Here is an 18,927-nt window from a genome sequence, read left to right on the forward strand (position 1 = left end):
TTAAGAAAATGAATTCCCAACAGTTATGGGTTTGCTTTTGGCAATCAGCATTGCCATTCCCAATGGTTTCAGACTACTGTGTGGGTAGTCCAATGGTGGTTTTAGGCAGTGTCCTTCTGTGCCCATAACATCGGCAAAATGGGTGGCAGCCTATTCTTCATGCATTTCCCTGGGCATTTTCTGGGAAGCTCTGGCCATCATGATGTTTTCCATGTCAGTACTGCACAGTTTTGAGGTAGGGCTCGGATGCATGGGTAAAAACATCCCACACCGCGCTCCAGGAGTCGGAGCCCGCAGTCAAAATCAGCGAGGCCCCTACGCTCGAAGGACAGGGACCCCACCCCCGATCCTCGACGCCAGGCGTCGAAAACCTCCAGAGCCACTAAAGGACAGGGAAAACATTTTTCCACTCACGGGGAGGGGGGAAAACAGCAGAAGAAGCAGCCTTTGCACTCTTCCACACCTGTGAAACACACCACTCCCCCTAAACAGACAGACACAACCAGGTCTGCTGATATGTCTAAAACCAGCAAATCTACTCAAGATAAATCCCATAGACTTGCTGAGAGAGTCATTCCCAGTTCCAAAAAATGGTCGAGTGAAGACATAGATAGGGTCATGTCAAGGATGTCTTCTTTGGCTGATTTTTATGATAAAAATCCAGAACATTTCCTCTCGTATGATCCACAAGGGGCGACACCCTCAGGCTCTAATGATCCTATCCCCCCCAAGTAAAAAGCCCCGGTTTGAAACACCGATGAGGTCAGACCCCTTCGAGGTACAACCATACTCAAGACCATACTCACTGTATCAAGGAGAGGCTTCCTTTGGTGAGGACCAAGAATTTGGCATGGTAGACGAGCAAACCGGGACGGGCTACTATGGGGATGATGAGGACCAGGAAGAGGAAGACCCGGAAACATACAGAGTAGATTCCCCGGTAGAGAACGAAGCCCCGGTTACCGACTCCCCGGTCGATAACCAACCCCTCCTAAACAAGGTTCTCGCACGCGCAGCAGAACATTTCCATATTGACACCCACGGTGTCCAGGAGGAGAGGGACTTCGCAGAAGAGTTAGTGGGAGAAAGGAGGCCTGTTGCCCAGACCATCCATATCCTCAAGTCCATTCAGCGAAGAATAGACCCGTCCCTGGTGAACCCGAACCTCACCAGAGCAGTCAATCCCAGGGTTGAAAAACTTTTCAGGGCGGCCCAGTCCTCTCTATATAAGAGGACATCTGAAGCCAGACTCCCTAGTTGTCACCAACACTCGTAAGAGGGCTGGAACACCCTTGTCGTCGTCCGAAGCGCCTCCCGACAAGGAGAGCAAAAAACTATACGGTTTCGGCAGGAAAGTAGCCTCAACGTCCGCCTATCAAGCAAGGATTGCAAACTCCACCACCCTGTTGGCCAGCTACAACTGCCATCAGTGGGAAGAAGTCGCGGCACTCATAGCCTCTGCTCCTGAACCTTTAAAGGGCCAGTTAGCTCGGATTTCCGCAGAGGGTAGAGCCGTGTCTGGTTGCATTTTGAAAGCAACCTTCGACGCCGCGGACAACGCAGGCAGATTGAAAGCAGAAGGCATTGTTATCAAAAGACATGCATGGTTACGGCAGTCTGGTTTTAAGGCAGAAACCCAGGCATCATTGTTGGACAAACCGGTGGAAACCGATCTGTTGTTTGGTAAGGCGGTCGAAGACGCACTGAAGAATGCCAAGGACGAATACGAAACGCTCAAGTCCCTTGGCCAGTTAACCAATAAACCCCCTAAACAGAGAGGGAATAGTAATTTTCGTCTCCCACGCGGCCAAAATTCCCAGAGAGGATCTAACTATTCCCAGGGGCAGGGTACACAGTGGAACAACAACCAACAGTCTACCCAGGGCTACGGCAGGGGTAATAGGAGAGGTCGTGGTAAAGGCAGAGGCAGCCCCAGCAAGGGAGGCGGCAGGCCTCCACCAAAGCAGTGACGCTCAGTTCAGGGTCCCTTCTCACGCAACCCCAGTAGGGGGACACATTTCCAACTTCACCCAGGCTTGGGAAGGGATCACATCTGACAGATGGGTGCTGTCAACAGTATCCACAGGATATTGTATAGAGCTACTGCAGCGTCCCCGGAACCATCCTCCACGACAAAGAGTACACTCTTTAGAACATCAGAAGATTCTCCTCGAGGAGATCGCCATTCTGCTAGAAAAGGACACGATAGAACTCGTCCCGGGACACCAGGTAAGCAAGGGTATTTATTCAACTTACTTCCTTGTGCCAAAGAAAGATTTGACAATGCGCCCAGTATTGGACTACGGCCTGCCAACAAGTATGTCAAGCCCCAAAAATTTCGTATGACCACGCTACAAGAGGTAATCCCCCCTCCTAAAAAAGGGGGATTACATGGCAACCTTGGATATGAAAGATGCTTATTTTCATATTTCCATGTTCCCAGCGCACATAAAGTATTTGCGCTTCAAGGTGGACAGTCGACACTACCAATTCAAGGTACTGCCCTTCGGGATAGCTTCAGCACCAAGGGTATTCACCAAGGTACTGGCGGTGGCGGCTGCACACCTACGCAGGGAGGCAATCCCAGTGTACCCTTATCTGGACGACTGGCTCATAACGGGGGAAACCCCAGGAATTTGCAGGACAAACATTCAAAGGACTATCGACCTCCTCCACGAGTTAGGCTTCTCAATCAATGAGAAAAAGTCAAGCCTGGTGCCAAGCACCTCCAAACAATTCCTAGGTGCAATCCTAGATACCCAAGAGGGGTTGACCTTTCCTTCAGAAGAAAGAATTCGGAATATACTACAGCAAATTCCACATGATCAGTCTGGTCAACAAATAACGGTACGCAAAGCAATGCGTTTACTGGGCATGATGGCGTTATGTATTTACCTGGTCCCCCACGCGCGCCTGCGCATGCGTCCCATGCAGGAATGGTTGGCGAAACAGTGGTCTCAGGCAAGTGGTCAGTGGGACGATCTAGTGGTCGTTTCGCCAACACTGGTACAAAGCCTTCACTGGTGGACAAGAGAGAATCTCGCACAGGGGAAACCCTTTTACGATCCCGAAGTACAGGCAGTAGTCACTACAGATGCATGTCTGACGGGGTGGGGAGCTCACCATCTCCACCACACAGCTCAGGGTCTCTGGTCTCACTTAGTGGCCAAGAACCACATCAACCTGCTAGAGCTTCTGGCAGTATTCAGAGCGCTTCAGGCGTTCAAGCCCCACCTACTAAACCTGTCAGTGCAAATCCGGACGGACAGCACAACAGCCATGTTCTACCTGAACAAGCCAGGAGGGACTCGCTCGCCAAATCTGTCCAAGCTTGCCCAGAAAATCTGGATATGGGCACTCAGACGGAACATCTTCCTGTCATCACAACATGTTCCAGGGGAGCTCAATTCCCTAGCGGATGCTCTGAGCAGAGACTCCCTCCCAGAGGAACACGAATGGGTTCTACACAGAGAGGTCGTAGAAGATATCTTCTCTCAGTGGGGTTTCCCCACTATAGACTTATTCGCCACAAGCGAAAACAGACAATGCCCAGGATTTGCATCCAGGTTCCCCCAACCAGACTCCCAGGGGAACGCCCTGTGGATGAACTGGTCAGGGATGTTTGCGTATGCTTTTCCACCAACTCCTCTCATCGGGAAAGTGGTGTACAAGATGAACAGAGAGTCGATGACGCTCGTCCTAATTGCTCCCATGTGGGCAAGACAACCGTGGTTCCCACACCTACGCAGGATGGCGGTGTGCGAGCCCATCAAACTTCCAGCCTGGTACAACCTACTGTCCCAGCACCAAGGTCAAACAGTGCACCAGCAACCCAACTCAATGAACCTGGCAGCATGGCTCCTGAGGTCATAGAGTTTGGACATCTCAATTTGCCACAGAGGTGTATGGACATCCTAAAGGAATCTAGGAAACCAAACACAAGGCACTGTTACTTTGACAAGTGGAAGAGGTTCGTTATCTGGTGCCAGAGTAGACAAATCAACCCGGTTGATTGCACTCCTTCCACTATTGTTACATACATGCTCCACCTGCTAGATGCAGGATTGGTTTTTAAATCACTGAAAGTACACCTGGCAGCCCTGTCGGCTTACACCACTTCCCATAGCTAGGTTTTGTGGTGGAAAGTACCAGTAGTTAAAGCCTTCATGGAAGGAGTAAAGAGACTTCACCCTCCTATTTCAAACCCACCACCAGGGTGGGACCTTAATGTGGTGCTAGCCAAGCTCATGGGCCCCCCTTTCGAACCCATGCATAAAAGCAGTCTCAAACACCTGACTTATAAAACGGCCTTCTTAGTAGCTATTACTTCTATAAGAAGGGTCAGTGAAATTCAGGCTCTGTCAGTGCACGATCCCTTCTTTACTGTCCATAAAGACAAACTGGTTTTACGCACACACCCTAGGTTCTCACCTAAATTTATATCAAAATTCCATGTAAACCAGTTCATCGTGCTTCCGGCTTTCTTCCAAGACCCGCAAAGCTCGGCTGAGGTGAAACTACACACCCTAGATGTGCATAGGGCGGTCCTCTACTATGTAAATAAAACCAGACCGCTAAGAAAAACAGATCAACTGTTTGTCTCCGTAGCTACAGGCAGAGCGGGGGATCGCATCTCTAAAGGTGCCATCTCGAAGTGGATTATTAACTGTATCCAGCTGTGTTACTCACTCTCTGAAAGAACTCTGCCTTTCACGCCAAGAGCCAACTCTACTAGAGGCATTGGGGCCACTCTGGCTTTCATTGGAAATGTACCCCTTGACACCATCTGCAAAGCAGCTACTTGGAGCTCTATTCACACTTTTACTCCGCATTACTGCATTGACTCCCATTCCAAGGCAGATACACAAGTGGGACAAGCGGTTCTAAGACACTTATTTGCTCATGACCCTTCTCACATCCCACCTCCTTCTTCAGGTACTGCTCGCTAATCTATGCACAGCATGTGATCTAAGCAGATTCCACAAGCCTCAGAAGGGATACATTACTCACCGTAATCGTATTTCTGATGCTTGTATCTGCTTAGATTCACATGCGATCCACCCTTCCTCCCCTCTGAGAGAAGGCGCATGATTGCTTGTAGTCTTACCTTCTGTCTATCTGCTTGGATTATCTGTACTCGCGCTACTCCTCATGCTACCTCATGTCAGAAAAAATACAATCTGAGGATCCTAGACGCGTGAGGGATCTTGGGTACAGTGGATGTCACACTAGGGATAGTATTACTGGCACGCCCTGTGCCGACGCCCATTTTCGAGTTTCGAAAAACAAACTGTAATACTCCGCAGCTTCCACTAGATGTCGGCCTATGCACAGCATGTGAATCTAAGCAGATCCAAGCATCAGAAATACGATTACGGTGAGTAATGTATCATATATATATATATATATATATATATTCGGTCAATTGTGAAAAGGTCAATTGTGACCCTTTAAATTCGGTCAATTGTTCATTCGTACAATTGTAAACAAACAATTTGGGTAATACCAAAAAGAAGGGGCCGCGGCATACACCCACTGTGCTCAGAGGGCTGGAAGGGCATCTGGACCAATACTACAGACGAACCCATCAGCACCTATGTCAAAATCCAGGGGGAGGACGGCGCAACAGGACCAACAGGCATCGCAGAAGAAAGGGGATCAGAGCCTATCACAACTGTGGGGGCCAGAATATTCAAACCCATCCTCATCCACAAGGAAAAAAAAAAAAACAAGAAGCACGACCCACGAAAGCAACCATGGACACGTCTGATCCTGAAATGGCAACCAAAGAATACATGAAATCGTGGTTCGGGAAGTTCCAAACGCAATTTTTTGCCACGACACAGACACAATTCGAGGCCATGAAAAAGGACATGCAAACAGCAATGCAAGAACTAAGAACGCAGATTACAAATCTGGGAGAAAGGACAGACACCCTGGAAAAAATAACCCAAAACCTGGATGAGGAGGCTCAACAATATGCAGAGGTCCAAGAACAGCTTTTGAGACGTACCCACACCCTCGAATTACAGTGCGAGGATCTTGAAAATCGATCACGAAGATCGAACATACAAATAAAAAACATGGCAAACTGTGGAGGACAGGGACCTGAAAGAAGCAATCCAACAGTTCTTTAAGGAGATCCTGGATGCAAAGGGGGACGAAGAAGTGGAAATAGACCGGGTCCATAGGGTAGGTCCAAAGAGAGCAGGAGAACCAGGCGCGAGGCCACGAGATGTTCTGGTCGCTCTGTCCTCATATCCCCAAAAAGAGCTGATACTACGGAAAGCCCGGACAATGGAACACATCAGGATGCATGGGGAGGAGGTGCAACTATATCAGGATCTTGCTCAGTCGACATTACAGAAGCGAAGAGACATGGGCCCAGTGGTAAAAGCCCTAATGTTAAAACAAATCAGATATAAATGGACATTCCCCTTCGGGCTTCTATTTACATGGGAGGGGAAGCAGAGGAGGATAACGACATGTGACGAGGGGAGACTAATATTGGGCATTCACGACCAAGATGACGAACCACACGGGAAGAAGAGAGACAAAAGAACCCAGAAAAGGTCGGAATGGCAATGGATGAGAACAGAAAGGAAGGGTAAAGGTCCCTCAACAAGAGAAGTAACAACAAAAGGAGAAGCACATGACGTCTCCATCGGAATAACCACGATATGTCCACGCATACCAACATGAAGAGAACAATCATGAGGGAGGAGAGTCTTCCACAACTTAAGGTGCAGAGGGGGGTGGAGGGCCCCCGTGGCACCACTTGGACTCCAGAGGGTTTTAGTACACCCTACAAGTTACCCCTGAGTATAGATGAGCATGGCGCGCAGGGCACAACGCCTGAACGATCATAGGAACCAGAGCTCGTCCCAGGGCAGTTTTGGGGCGAGGGGGGACGAAGGCAAGTTGGGGGAAGCCTAATGGGAGAGGGGAGGGAATCTGGGAACCACCAGAGTACCCAGGGAACATATCAAGGCAACCAACCAGAGACTCTTTCTAGAAACGTGATGGATACTAAGATTCTAACATACAATGTCCGAGGTCTTAATTCTCCTGTCAAAAGGAAAAAGGTCGAACACTATCTGAAACCAGAAAGATTTGACATCCTTATGCTTCAAGAAACGCACATAAAGAGCCAGGACAAGGGAAAAGTCAGGTTGAAGGGATACAACCAGATAATACAGGCAAACGCAAAAGACAAAAAGGCGGGATTCTGATTGCATTTAGGGACTCCCTAAAGGTACAGGTGCTCCAAGTAGAGGCTGATAGGCAGGGCAGATATCTTTTAGCAAACACAGAAATTGAAGGCTACCCCCTAACGCTGGCGGCCATTTACGCTCCCAACACAGGGCAGGAGGGATTTCTTAAGGATATGCTTGAAAAACTGGAATGCTTTGCCTCAGCAGAAATAATACTGGGGGGAGACCTGAACATAGCATGGGACCCCTCACTAGAAAGATCGGCTCCCAGACAACAGGGACAATGCCCTCCCTCGGATGCCCTAAAAAAGAAAATGTTCAACCTAGCACTGGGGGACATCTGGAGACACATTAATACCAACCAGAGAAGCTTTACATACTTCTCACACGTTCACCACACTGTGTCCAGGATAGATTATCTATGGGCCTCGCCAGGCATCCTAGGCAAAACACGAACGATAGACATCGGATCCATTTCATTATCCGACCATGCCCCTCTTTGGGCACAGATAGCGCTCACCCCACGAATGCCCAGGTTATGGAAATGGCGACTCCCTGAGGAGATAGTCCGAGATCCAGTGTTGGGGAACAATATCCGAGAACACATCTCTGAGTATTTCACAAACAATAACCACCCAGACTTATCGATAGAAACTCAATGGGAAGCATTAAAGGCAGTAACAAGGGGTCATTTAATTGCATTGAAGGCCCAAAAAGAGAAGCTAATGGCTAAGGCAGCTGGACACCAAAATCAGTAGCATTCAAGCAGAGATATTGCTGAAACCGACCATCAAACTACAAAAGGCTCTGAGACACGTCCAAGGACAGCTAGAATCTATCCGCACAAAAAAAGCAGAGCGGCATCTAATTAGGCTAAAACACTGGTATTACACAAAGGCAAATAGAGCAGACAAACTACTAGCCAGACAGCTGAAGGGGAAAGTTCAAGATAGGACAGTAACGGCTCTCCGGGATGATATGGGGAATACAAAGACCCAAACAACGGAAATGGGGGAAATATTTGAGCAGTTCTATAGACGTTTGTATTCCTCGGACCATCCAGATGAGAATCTTCAAAAGTCATATTTGGAGGGGTTGGAACTCCCAGTACTATCGAACACAGAGAAGCACACGCTAGACAAAGATATAACACTGGAAGAGGTTAACAAGGCGATTAGAGATCTCCCCAGAAATAAGGCTCCAGGCCCAGACGGTTATACAGCGATATTCTACAAGGAATACAGAGACATACTGGCCCCGGTCCTGACTGAACTGTATAACTCCTTCAAAGACAAAGCCAACATCACCCCAACGATGAATGAGGCTAAGATACTGGTGATAGACAAACAGGGGAAAGACCCTGAATTACCATCCTCCTATCGACCTATAGCGCTGATAAATTTAGACGCTAAGTTGTACACTTAAATTCTGGCCTCCAGACTCACGCAAGTACTCCCAAAGGTGATCGATCCATCAGGACCAGTCTGGGTACGTCCCCGAACGACAAACGCACGACAACATTAGAAGGGTCCTCCATATTGTGGAAAAAATAGGAATAACATATACGCCGGCAGTAATACTAACCCTGGACGCAGAAAAGGCGTTTGATCGTGTGGAATGGTCCCTACTATTCCACACATTGAGAACAATGGGGATAGGGGAAACCTTCATTAAAATGATAGAAGCCAACTATAATTCCCCTAACATCAGAGTAGCGGTGAATGGGTCCTTATCCAACAAGATACATATCGAAAGAGGGACGAAACAGGGATGCCCACTATCCCCCTTATTACATGCAATCTTTCTGGAGCCACTGCTGACGCAAATAAGAAGCAAAAAGGACATAAGGGGCATAGATATGGGAGGGACTAACGACAAAACAGCAGCATATGCAGATGACATGTTGGTGATGATGGGAGACCCTGAAAACTCTCTCCCAAGCCTCATGCAAGACACATATGGATCCCTATCAGGACTTTGAGATTAACAGGCAGAAATCAGAAATTCTGATACTGGCGGGGGACACAACTCGAATTCAATCTGTGGCAGACAACCTCCAACTAAAAATTGCTAAAACGGGGGCCAAATACCTGGGTTTCACCCTGACACACAAAATACAGCAATTATATTCCCAAAACTACCCGAACCTACTAAGACAAATTAAACGGGACATGGATAGGTGGAATCCATTATCGATAACCTGGTGGGGGCGGATAACGGTTATGAAGATGTCCATCCTACCCAAACTCCTGTATCTATTTCAGGCCCTGCCAATAAGACTCCCAATGTCATTCTTTAAATCCCTAACGAAAGCAGTCACGGAGTACATCTGGCAAGGGAAAACACCTAGAGTTTCAAACTCGGTTCTAACTGCCTCTCGGAGAGACGGGGGATGCGCACTGCCTCATTTCAGAAGATACTATGAGGCTGCCCAACTATGGGTCCTGAAGGAATGGATCCCGGACAGCTCCCAGAAGCTGTGGGCGGACCAAGACAGGGCAGTGGCGACAACCCCTACAAGACACTTGTTATGGGCCAGGAAGAAACATAGACACCCAAACCTACAAATAAGCAAAATCATGCAGGCAGCATTGGAAATATGGGATAGAGCAACCAAGAAATGCACACTAACTAAAGATCCAGCCCCTTTTATGCCCCTATTTAGAAACCCAGAATTCCCGCCAGGTCTTAAGAAAAAGGCCTTCCAAAAGTGGGACGAAGCAGGTTGTAAAATGGTCGGGGACATGTACCAGGACCAACAGATAAGATCGTTTGAAGATTGCGTTTCTTTAATGCACCTAAATGGGAAGGATAGGTACAAATACGAACAACTATACCATTGGCTAGATAAGCCGAGAATACGACTAGCGGCCACCAGAGAACTAACCCTGTTTGAAAACTACATTATGTCAAACGACGGGACAAAGAAGTTTGTCTCGAATACATATATATGCATAAACTCCCCAGAGGAGAAAGTCACTTGGCAATACATCAAGAGATGGGAGAAGACTCTTAGAAGATCGATCCCCAGGGGTCGGTGGGAATACACGTGGGGGATGATAGCCAAACTCACGAGAGCAATACATTCAAAAGAAATGTGGATGAAAATCCTCCTGCAATGGCACTATACACCAGAAAGGCTCCACGCGATGTTCTGAGACTCCCCCAACGAATGCTGGAGGGCATGTGGTGGGGAAGGAAATTGGCGACACATATGGTGTGACTGCCCAAACCTACAACAATACTGGAGAGAAGTGAAAGATCACATGAACTCAATGTTCCCGGGAGCAGGGGCTCTGGGGGAGGAAGTGTGGCTTTGTGGGATTTGGGACCCTAAAGACAAAACCCTCACTAAATTGCAGAAAAGAAACTTCATGGGGCTACTAATCGGGGTGTGGTTGGAAATCACCCAAAAATGGAAACAGAGACTCCCACCCATCGCAATAGACTGGATACGTAACATTACATATAACCTGCAAGGGAACTATCATAAATTTAGAGAGGAGTGGTCGGTACGTTGGAGTACCTACAAAGTGACTATATGGAACAATGGTGCCCACACAAAATTAGGATTCTTGATATGTTCAGATAATAGACTGAGAAGACTATCAGAAACTAGCTCCAGGTGGAATTTCCCGGGGGTAGTGGGGGGTGGGAGGGACGTGGGATTGTTCTAAATTTTCATGTTATAAAACTTAATAAAAATATTTTTTTTAAAAAATAGCACTTGAATGTAACAACAAACTGACATAAAACATGTGTTATGAGTGAGGAAAAATATACTGGAAGCTTTCTAACAAATTATTTTCTTGAAAGAGATGGGTAACTGAGCGAGGGCAAGAGCAGCAGAAAGCCCTGGTACCCACACAAGAGGCATATGGTGGAGAGGCCCATCAGAAAATCTTCAGATTTCCCTGTAGGCCAGTACACCGCTGCTCCAGCCTATAACAAGGACAAATGTTTAGGTGAGAAACCTCACCCAGGGGAACTAGGATACCCTTTCAGGGTATCCCAGCCTTGGGATCTGTTAGGAAAGATTTCTTTTGTAGGCAACTTTCCCTCCAGCTTCACTTCACTGGCGTTTTGATGATTTGTCATGGGGAAACCAACCAATCTTTCTGACTATCAGTACTGGGAAACACTTTCCCTTTTGACCTTTTACCTGTTTTGTTAGCTTCTTCTAACACTGCACACAGCATAATTTAGTGCATGGGGATACTTTTGAATCACCCTAGTCTTTTACACTAGGAAATTTTGGTTATTTGTATGTGCCTAAAAAGAAGTTGGTTTCAACAGTTACATTTTTACAATTTTTGCAGTACTTTTAGTGTGCACATTCGTGTTTACCGTGCCTGGCTACTAAACGTGGCTGGTGCCCTAAAATGACCATGCCAAAAGCTTGTTCTTTGGCCGTATTGTTTCTTGGCCTTCTTCCTGCCTTCTCAGTTCACGAAATCCCTAATATGGTCATGCATTTTCCCGTGAAAGCTGCAGTTTTCGTGGGCCAGTGTGTGCCATTTGTGTGTGGGTCCAGTTAGTGGGTGGGACTATCTGGTCCTATTCCACAACCATGGTGCCTGAAAGTCTGGTGTGCATGCATGAGTGAAATCCATTATGGTCCTTGATTGAACCACTGCTGGTTGAATGGGTGATGGAGATTCTTACCATTGGTGGGCTGGTTTTTGCCATGATCCTAGATTTGGGATAAGAGGACTAGGACTCCTGCAGCCATTCCAAGAGATCAGCTTTCAAGCCAAATATCATATGTAGCTGTCCGGCTGACAAGACCGTGGACAACTGCAATTGCCCCAGCAGGACTACCTGATCTGCGAAGGCCCTCTGTAGTGCTTCAACTCTGGGACTGGTTGCGCCAACCAGTCTCAATGTCTTTTCCGTGCTCCTGCAGTCCTGAGCCATCCAAATCTTCCCTGGACCATCTGGTGGACCGACCTGTATCTTTATTTGGAAATGCACCAGAAGCATCGCCGTTCTGCATTTTTCACCTTGAACTTAGGTGGTCGCCAGCTCGTTCTACAAGTCTCCGTCCTGCCAGGTTTCCGAGCATCAAGGGACCCTATCCTGGAAATACAATTTTGATCGCGACTGGACAGATACCTGCTCTCGCCCATGTGCTGTGACTACCATATGGAGGAAAGCTGGCTCCAGCAACATTGTGTGCTGAGGAGGCCTGCTTCAGTGTCTACTACATTTCTTCATCAGAAAGGGTTGCACTCAGCTCCTGGAACTGACGGAGTCTGCCTTGCACTGCAGCTCCTGGACTTCCTCTACTGGATCCAACCGCTGGAAAATCTACCTCCAGCGACTCCTATTCGACCTTCTTAGCCACTTGGGAAAATCAGAGCAAGGGTGCAGAGTAATAGCTATAGTTACAGCCACCCCTGTCTCCCCTAGAATAAACCTTAGAATAAACTTTTGTTTATTCTATTCCATCGCTTTTTAAACATTTGTTCTAAAAGATAGAAAAAACATCTTACTTACCTGTAATAGTCTTGATAAGTCTTCTGGAACATTTTTCACCACCGCAAAAACCTTTCCTACCTTCGGCTCTCCTGAGAAGAAGCTTGTGACCTTTAGCTACAAGTCCCCATTCAACATAAGGATTGGACTTATAAAGCTGGCGTATTATTCTTGTGAACTGGCTTTCCTTACTGCATCAACGTTACTTGCCTTCCTTTCAAGTGTTTAAGTGAATTGTATGCCTTTCTACAAACCAAAGGTCACTGTGTATATATTTGATAACTGAGTATTGTATGATAATAGTACCTGCTGGTTATTTGTGTAGTGTGTTTTGGGCCTAAAATAGAGTATTGTTGTGCTTGCCTGTCTAAGCAGAATTATTGTGTGACTCATTGTGGACCCCTGAAGATGCTGACTTGTTCCTGAGACTAAGTTGTACCACCTTGGTATCATGGACAGAGCAGCTATGCTTATTTTAGGAGGGAGAGAGGGCTGTAGCTTGGTACAAAGAAATTTTAGCATACATAAGGTCCAAAGAAAAACTGAAACACTATGTATTGTAAAAATACATGGTTTATTTAAATACAAGGAGGCCCTGATAAATCTTGTGGAAATAAGTATATGATATGTTATAGTAAACACAGTTCTAAAAACCAACTCAATACTTGGGGGATACAACCCACAGTACAACCTTATTAAGAATAGCAATCAGTAGTTCAAGGTAAGTCAAACCTATAACACATTCAGAATGCAATGAGCTATTCTTTGGGAGTAAAACCAGGTTATATATACTTTTTAAATACAGTCAGTAATTCAAGGGTAGTAGGCCCGGTCAGTCATGCAATGACAATCCGTTATGAAATCATATAGTAAACCAACCCTGTTACAAGTATACTCCTTGAAACATTACTTTTTAGAACTCAGTTCAGAGCTAGCAAATGAACTGCTATACTTTCTGGACGGGGCTTAAACTACTCCATGACAAGTATAAACTATTTTAGAATGCACTAAGGAAATCGGGGTAAGCAAACCCCTATTACACTTTAAGAAAGACACAATGTATTTCATGGTAAGTATTTGACCTATTGGTGCATTACTGTCTGCTACCTGATAGCTAGATATACCCAGTATACTTTTAAGAAGTGTAGAATACAGTTTCCAAGGTAAGTAAGAACGTTATGAAACTATTTTAGAATAGCACCAAAGCAATTCAGGGAAGCACAACCCAGGGTTACAAGTTTAGAAGAGCAGCTGCTATTCAAGGTGATTAAGGCCTATATACTTTTAAGAGGGAATGCAAGCAACTCAAAGACAAGTATTAACTTAAAGACTTTTTTAGATCTGTATGAAGCAGACCAGGGAAAGCAACACCCAATGATACACTTTAAGAAGGACACAAGGTTATTCAATTTAAGGCAGGTAAACCCTATTGTTAAGCTTTTACACTCATTCAGTTAAGCAATGATAAAACAGTACCAACACGTATTACTTTTCACAAGGGGGAGAAACGCCATTCAAAGTTATACACTTTTTAGAGGGCACAATGCAACTCAAAGGTAGATGCAACTTAAGGACACTTTGTAACTTATTTCACAGAGATACAGTTACCACACTAATTCTTTCCGCAAGTAAGTGCTTTTACACTTGTTATACCTTTCAAGGCAGAAGCTTTTTCTTATTCAATCCCTGAGTTCTCTCAGTGGCAGAAGAGAGACCCTAATGGTATAGGTGCCAGCTGTAGGCAGTTCAGATAGGTTTCAATTGCAAAAAACTCAGAGTTCCATAGGAGATCTTCGTCAGCATTAGAGTTAGTGTTCAGGGACTTCTGAGGAGGCTCCCTAAATGTGTTACAGCATTAGGCCTGGGCAAGTGGTATGGGCAAACTCTCAACCACATGAATCACCCGCTCAGCCTCACAGGATGCACACCAGACTTAAGGTAAGTATTACCCAAGCCCACACACTACCTTAGGAGAAAAGAAGAGCTACTGGGTGGATGCCATCATGATGGAGCAGCACAGGACCCAGTCTCTGGATTCTTGGTCTGGAGACGAAAGAACTGGACACTAGATGGGAACTTGCAGCAGCAGTCATCAGAGGAGACTTCCAGGAATGGATACTAAATGGATTCTCACGCTCTGTGGATTTGATGCCTTTTTACAGCCGCCAGATGAAGCTCCGATTACACAGCAGGCTCTCCGGTCGCTGGAAATCATACAGCCGTCTTCTTCATCTTCCTCTTTGGTTTCAGCTCCTGTGGTCGACTTGTCAGCAGCTTCCAGGTCCGGAGTATTTATCAGGAACTACAGAACAACTTCTGCAATCTCTCCAGAATCCTGGAATCTCGTATACTTCTATGTATGTGAGAAAAGTGGAACGTTGACCTCCCCTAAATAGTACTGAGATGAAGAACAGTTACACCACCATATGGCAATGTACTGCGATGAAAAAGATGCACAGAGTGCGGAAGAGCACCCTGCAGAACCACAGTTAGCTGTGTTCGGCTAGATTGAACAGGCTGGTCTGCTATGCGATTAAAAATGAAAACTTCTTTCAAGGAACAGTCCTCCCCGGAGGAGCTGCGAGGGAAGGTACCCTGTCTGCCAGAGAACGTGAGACAGCTGGGATGCCCAGGAAGCAGAGAGCTCCGGAACTGGTCCTGAGATGGAGGAAGGGGGTGACAGGGTGGTCCTGAAGCTTGGGAAGCACGACGGCTTCCCAAAGAACGGCTGGTGCTGCAGAGCCGCTGCAGACCAAATTAAGCCTCCCCGAGCACCGCAGGTCCCACGGCTGATGGAGGACGCTGGAAGAAGGCGAACGCCCTCGCAAACCAGAAAAACCTGTAAGCAGAGGGTCAGAAAGTCTCTGGTAAGCAGTGAAAGTTGTGGCAAGCAGAGAATGGGGGTAATGCCCCTAAACTAGGGTCTGGGACCCTGACAAGCAGAGAAAGTGGTGACAAGCGGAGAAGGGGGAGGAATACCCAAACCTAGGGTCTTGGACCCTGAAAGAAATATTGAAGAAACTTTCACACATATGATAATATATGGTAGTTCTTAGCAGGAGAGTTAACCAGGCCTACTTCGAAGGAGAAATATCAAAGACCAGCAAGTCTGGGACTCGCACCCATAACTGAAATACATCAGTTGCTCATCCTCGTCACTGTACCTGGAGAAAGTTGAACCAGGATGGCTGTGCAATAGGTAGTACTTGGCAGGAGAGTACAGCAAGTTTATTTAGAAAGAGAACTGTTGAAACCAGGAGAACATGGAACGAGAAGGGCAATCGTTTCTCCTCTTCATAGTCACAGTACCGGGGAGAAGAGTGAACCCGGTTGGCTGTGCAAGGGAAGAGAATCAGCCCCTGGGATTTGTGAACATTGTGGTAAAGCTCTTCAAGTAAGTGGAGAAGAAACCAGGGAAAGGGAGCCATTCCCTTGGAACTTGTGGACATTGAGAGAAGTCCAGAGAAGGGAAGCATTATCTTGGCCCCTGTGAAAATTTGTTTTTGTACCATTTGGAATTTTGTGGTGTGAACTTGGAAAAGAACTATGAAGGACCCGCTGAGAAGATAACCCAATTGCACTTTATATTGAGTCGTTAGTGTGAGGGCTAGAGTTAGGGTTTTTACACAATGGTGGATTTATCTTTATTTTGAAATCGTAAGGGACCAATTTGAGATTGGTGTTGAGGCAGGGAGCCCCCTCTTGGCGTTAGGGCTAGTGAGGTGTTTCCCCGCCCCTATTTACATTTAATAAAGGTATGTAGCAACAAAAATGCCACCTGTGTGTTGATCTCTCACTACTGCACCCTCACCTACTGGTTCAGTAGACAGTTGTAATATGAAGCAGTGGTAACAAAAGGTAAAAATGGTTAAAAGGGACACACTGATTCATGGTATGTATTTCTTCAAATTGAACGGAGAAATACATAGAATACAGTTTGATGAGTTCATTTCTTGTTAGTTAACTAAAATAAGTCAGAAGATATATCCTGCAATAAACATCAACTTTATATTCTTAATTTTTGTTCCTTGAGTGAAACTGTAGAATCTTGTTATATTCAGGTTAAAAAAACAAAGAATATGCTTAGTACTTATGTTATATTATTAAAGATGCCCAGGGTTTCTTTAGTCCTCACAGCTGTAAAAGGTTAATGTGACCTGAATAACCTTAATCCACATTTTTCTTTTTTCCCCCTGTGAAATGTTTCTTTATTTTATCACTGTTGGTATCACCAAAACATACTAATGAAAACAACACATTCATATAGTTTAAAACGCAAGTCATGATGAATATACTGGACTTAAAATGTGAAACTGGACCTGTTCAAAGTAATTCACAAGTGCATAACTGCTCTAGTTCACTATAACCTTCCAGGCAGCAGTTGTAACCAGAGCTTAAAATACAAAGAGCATTACTCAGGAGGGTTAATTTGGTCACGATACGGTCCTAAAGCTGTATGTGTTTTCAGTGCTAAATAGTCCAGAACCAGGTTAGATGCAATCATTTTGTAAGTCATTTGGCCAGTGTTCAATTTCAAAAGGTCTGTTTCACTCTGTACTTTTATCACAAAGTACTCTAATGATGATATCACAAAGACCCATTCACAAGAGAAGTAGCTTAACATGTGAAAACCATGGAAGTTGGGAATGCACCCAACAGACTCCTCAGAATAATTTTGTATGGATCATAATCTGTTCTCCGCTAAATGCTTGTTCAGAATAATGTTGATTTTATAGTATCTGCATCAATGGGGAAAAACTGGTCTAAACATAAAAGGGACAGTGGTGTAAATCGGATAATCGGGCCTAGAAAGCTAATTTTCAACATTCTTAAGAGTGGAAGTGACCATAGCCCCAGTGCTTCACCCTCTTCCTCTACCCCCCAGACCCAGCCGTTGGAATAGTTTTCAGAGAATACATTTTTTAGAGCAGAGCTGGGAGAGTGTTGTCTAAATTGATGGTAAAATCTCAGAATAGACTTTGTAGTGTTTGAGAAATACTGTTTTACACGATCAACCTAAGGGGCCCCAAGAACCATTTGAAGATAAACTGATTTCAATGTAGTCAAAATGTTTGCAATTTGCAGTTACGTCTCATCAACAAAACAGCGTGGTGAAGGAATTTATGACCACCTATCTTTCATAACTTCGTTTTTGCTATGTTGATGATCGGATCCAGGCCACCACAAAACAAATTATGTTTTGAGTGGCTTTGTCAAGGACATCTCAGCTCCGGCCATCAACACCACACCATCGGCATAAAGGATTGGCCATGGTGTCTTACCAATCATTAGGACATCTAACTCCAGTGAGAGCAGTTCTGAAACTATGCCATCAATGAATAAACCAATCAAAACATGAGCAATCTCCCCACCCCCATTTCACTTGGCTAACTACAAATATGCTATAAAATAGCAGGTGGGTTGCTTCATAAAACCTTTGGTTCATGTGATTTTGTAATCCAAATTTGTCCGACCGGTTTCCAAAATGATTCACTACCAATGATGAGTTAGGTTAATTTAAAATCTCATGTAAGACAATGTTGAAAAACCTGTAGCTATTTCACTTTGTATATCACAGAGTATAAACAAGTATATCTCTTTCACTTGCTCCTGGTAACTTCTCTAACATGCCTTCTTTTTTTCCTTACTTGTAGCTTAAGCGTCGGCCATCAGAAGCTCTTCCGGAACTACTCCGCCCAGTGTCGCCGATCACAAATTTTGAAGCAGCCCGGGCCCAGGATTCACAAGCGATATTTGGACTGGTATCCAGTCTGGAGCAGCTGGAAGTGGATGATTGGGAATTCTGAAGTGGAAACCAGTGGCTTAGAAGAACAGGATGATGTTGAAATGTGTTTTTTGTTGTTTTTTTTACAAAGCTCCAGCAGTCAGGATTTTCGGTCCTACTACACAAGTGTTACACAATGTTTACAAGTCGAATAAAGACATTTTTATTTGGACAAAATGTGAAGAATACCTGGTCTTACCGGCTGTGGAAATTCATTTGCTAGCGTGTTCTGGGAGTGAGTTACTGCCTCTGTAGAGATTTAGGACTATCACAGCTTTGGGTGGCTGATTTCTGTGTCATGTAGTTTTATTTTCCGCAAAGCCAAGTGTCCAAGACCGATAATGTTTAACTTACATATTGGCACATTGAGTCACAACTCACATTATTTAATTATACAGTGTGTTGGAATTGGGGGATATTGCAGGTAACAGCACGGAAGGTCAGAAACTG

General features: G+C 45.5%; 1 protein-coding gene across 7 annotated transcripts in view; it reads left to right on the plus strand.

Annotated features, from left to right (window-relative positions):
* Nucleotides 1-18,654, plus strand: part of STRADA (STE20 related adaptor alpha) — a 546,126-nt gene extending 527,472 nt beyond the window's left edge. For all 7 annotated transcript variants that reach the window (XM_069634117.1, XM_069634118.1, XM_069634116.1 and 4 more), the window contains one exon: nucleotides 18,347-18,654. In XM_069634117.1, the coding sequence (XP_069490218.1) occupies nucleotides 18,347-18,499 (153 nt within the window). In that variant the 3' untranslated portion in view covers nucleotides 18,500-18,654. The remainder of the gene's footprint in view (nucleotides 1-18,346) is intronic.
* The last annotated feature ends 273 nt before the right edge of the window (nucleotides 18,655-18,927 follow it).

This window comes from Ambystoma mexicanum, chromosome 13 (assembly GCF_040938575.1).
Source record: "Ambystoma mexicanum isolate Mex_15411 chromosome 13, UKY_AmexF1_1, whole genome shotgun sequence".
NCBI lineage: Eukaryota > Metazoa > Chordata > Amphibia > Caudata > Ambystomatidae > Ambystoma > Ambystoma mexicanum.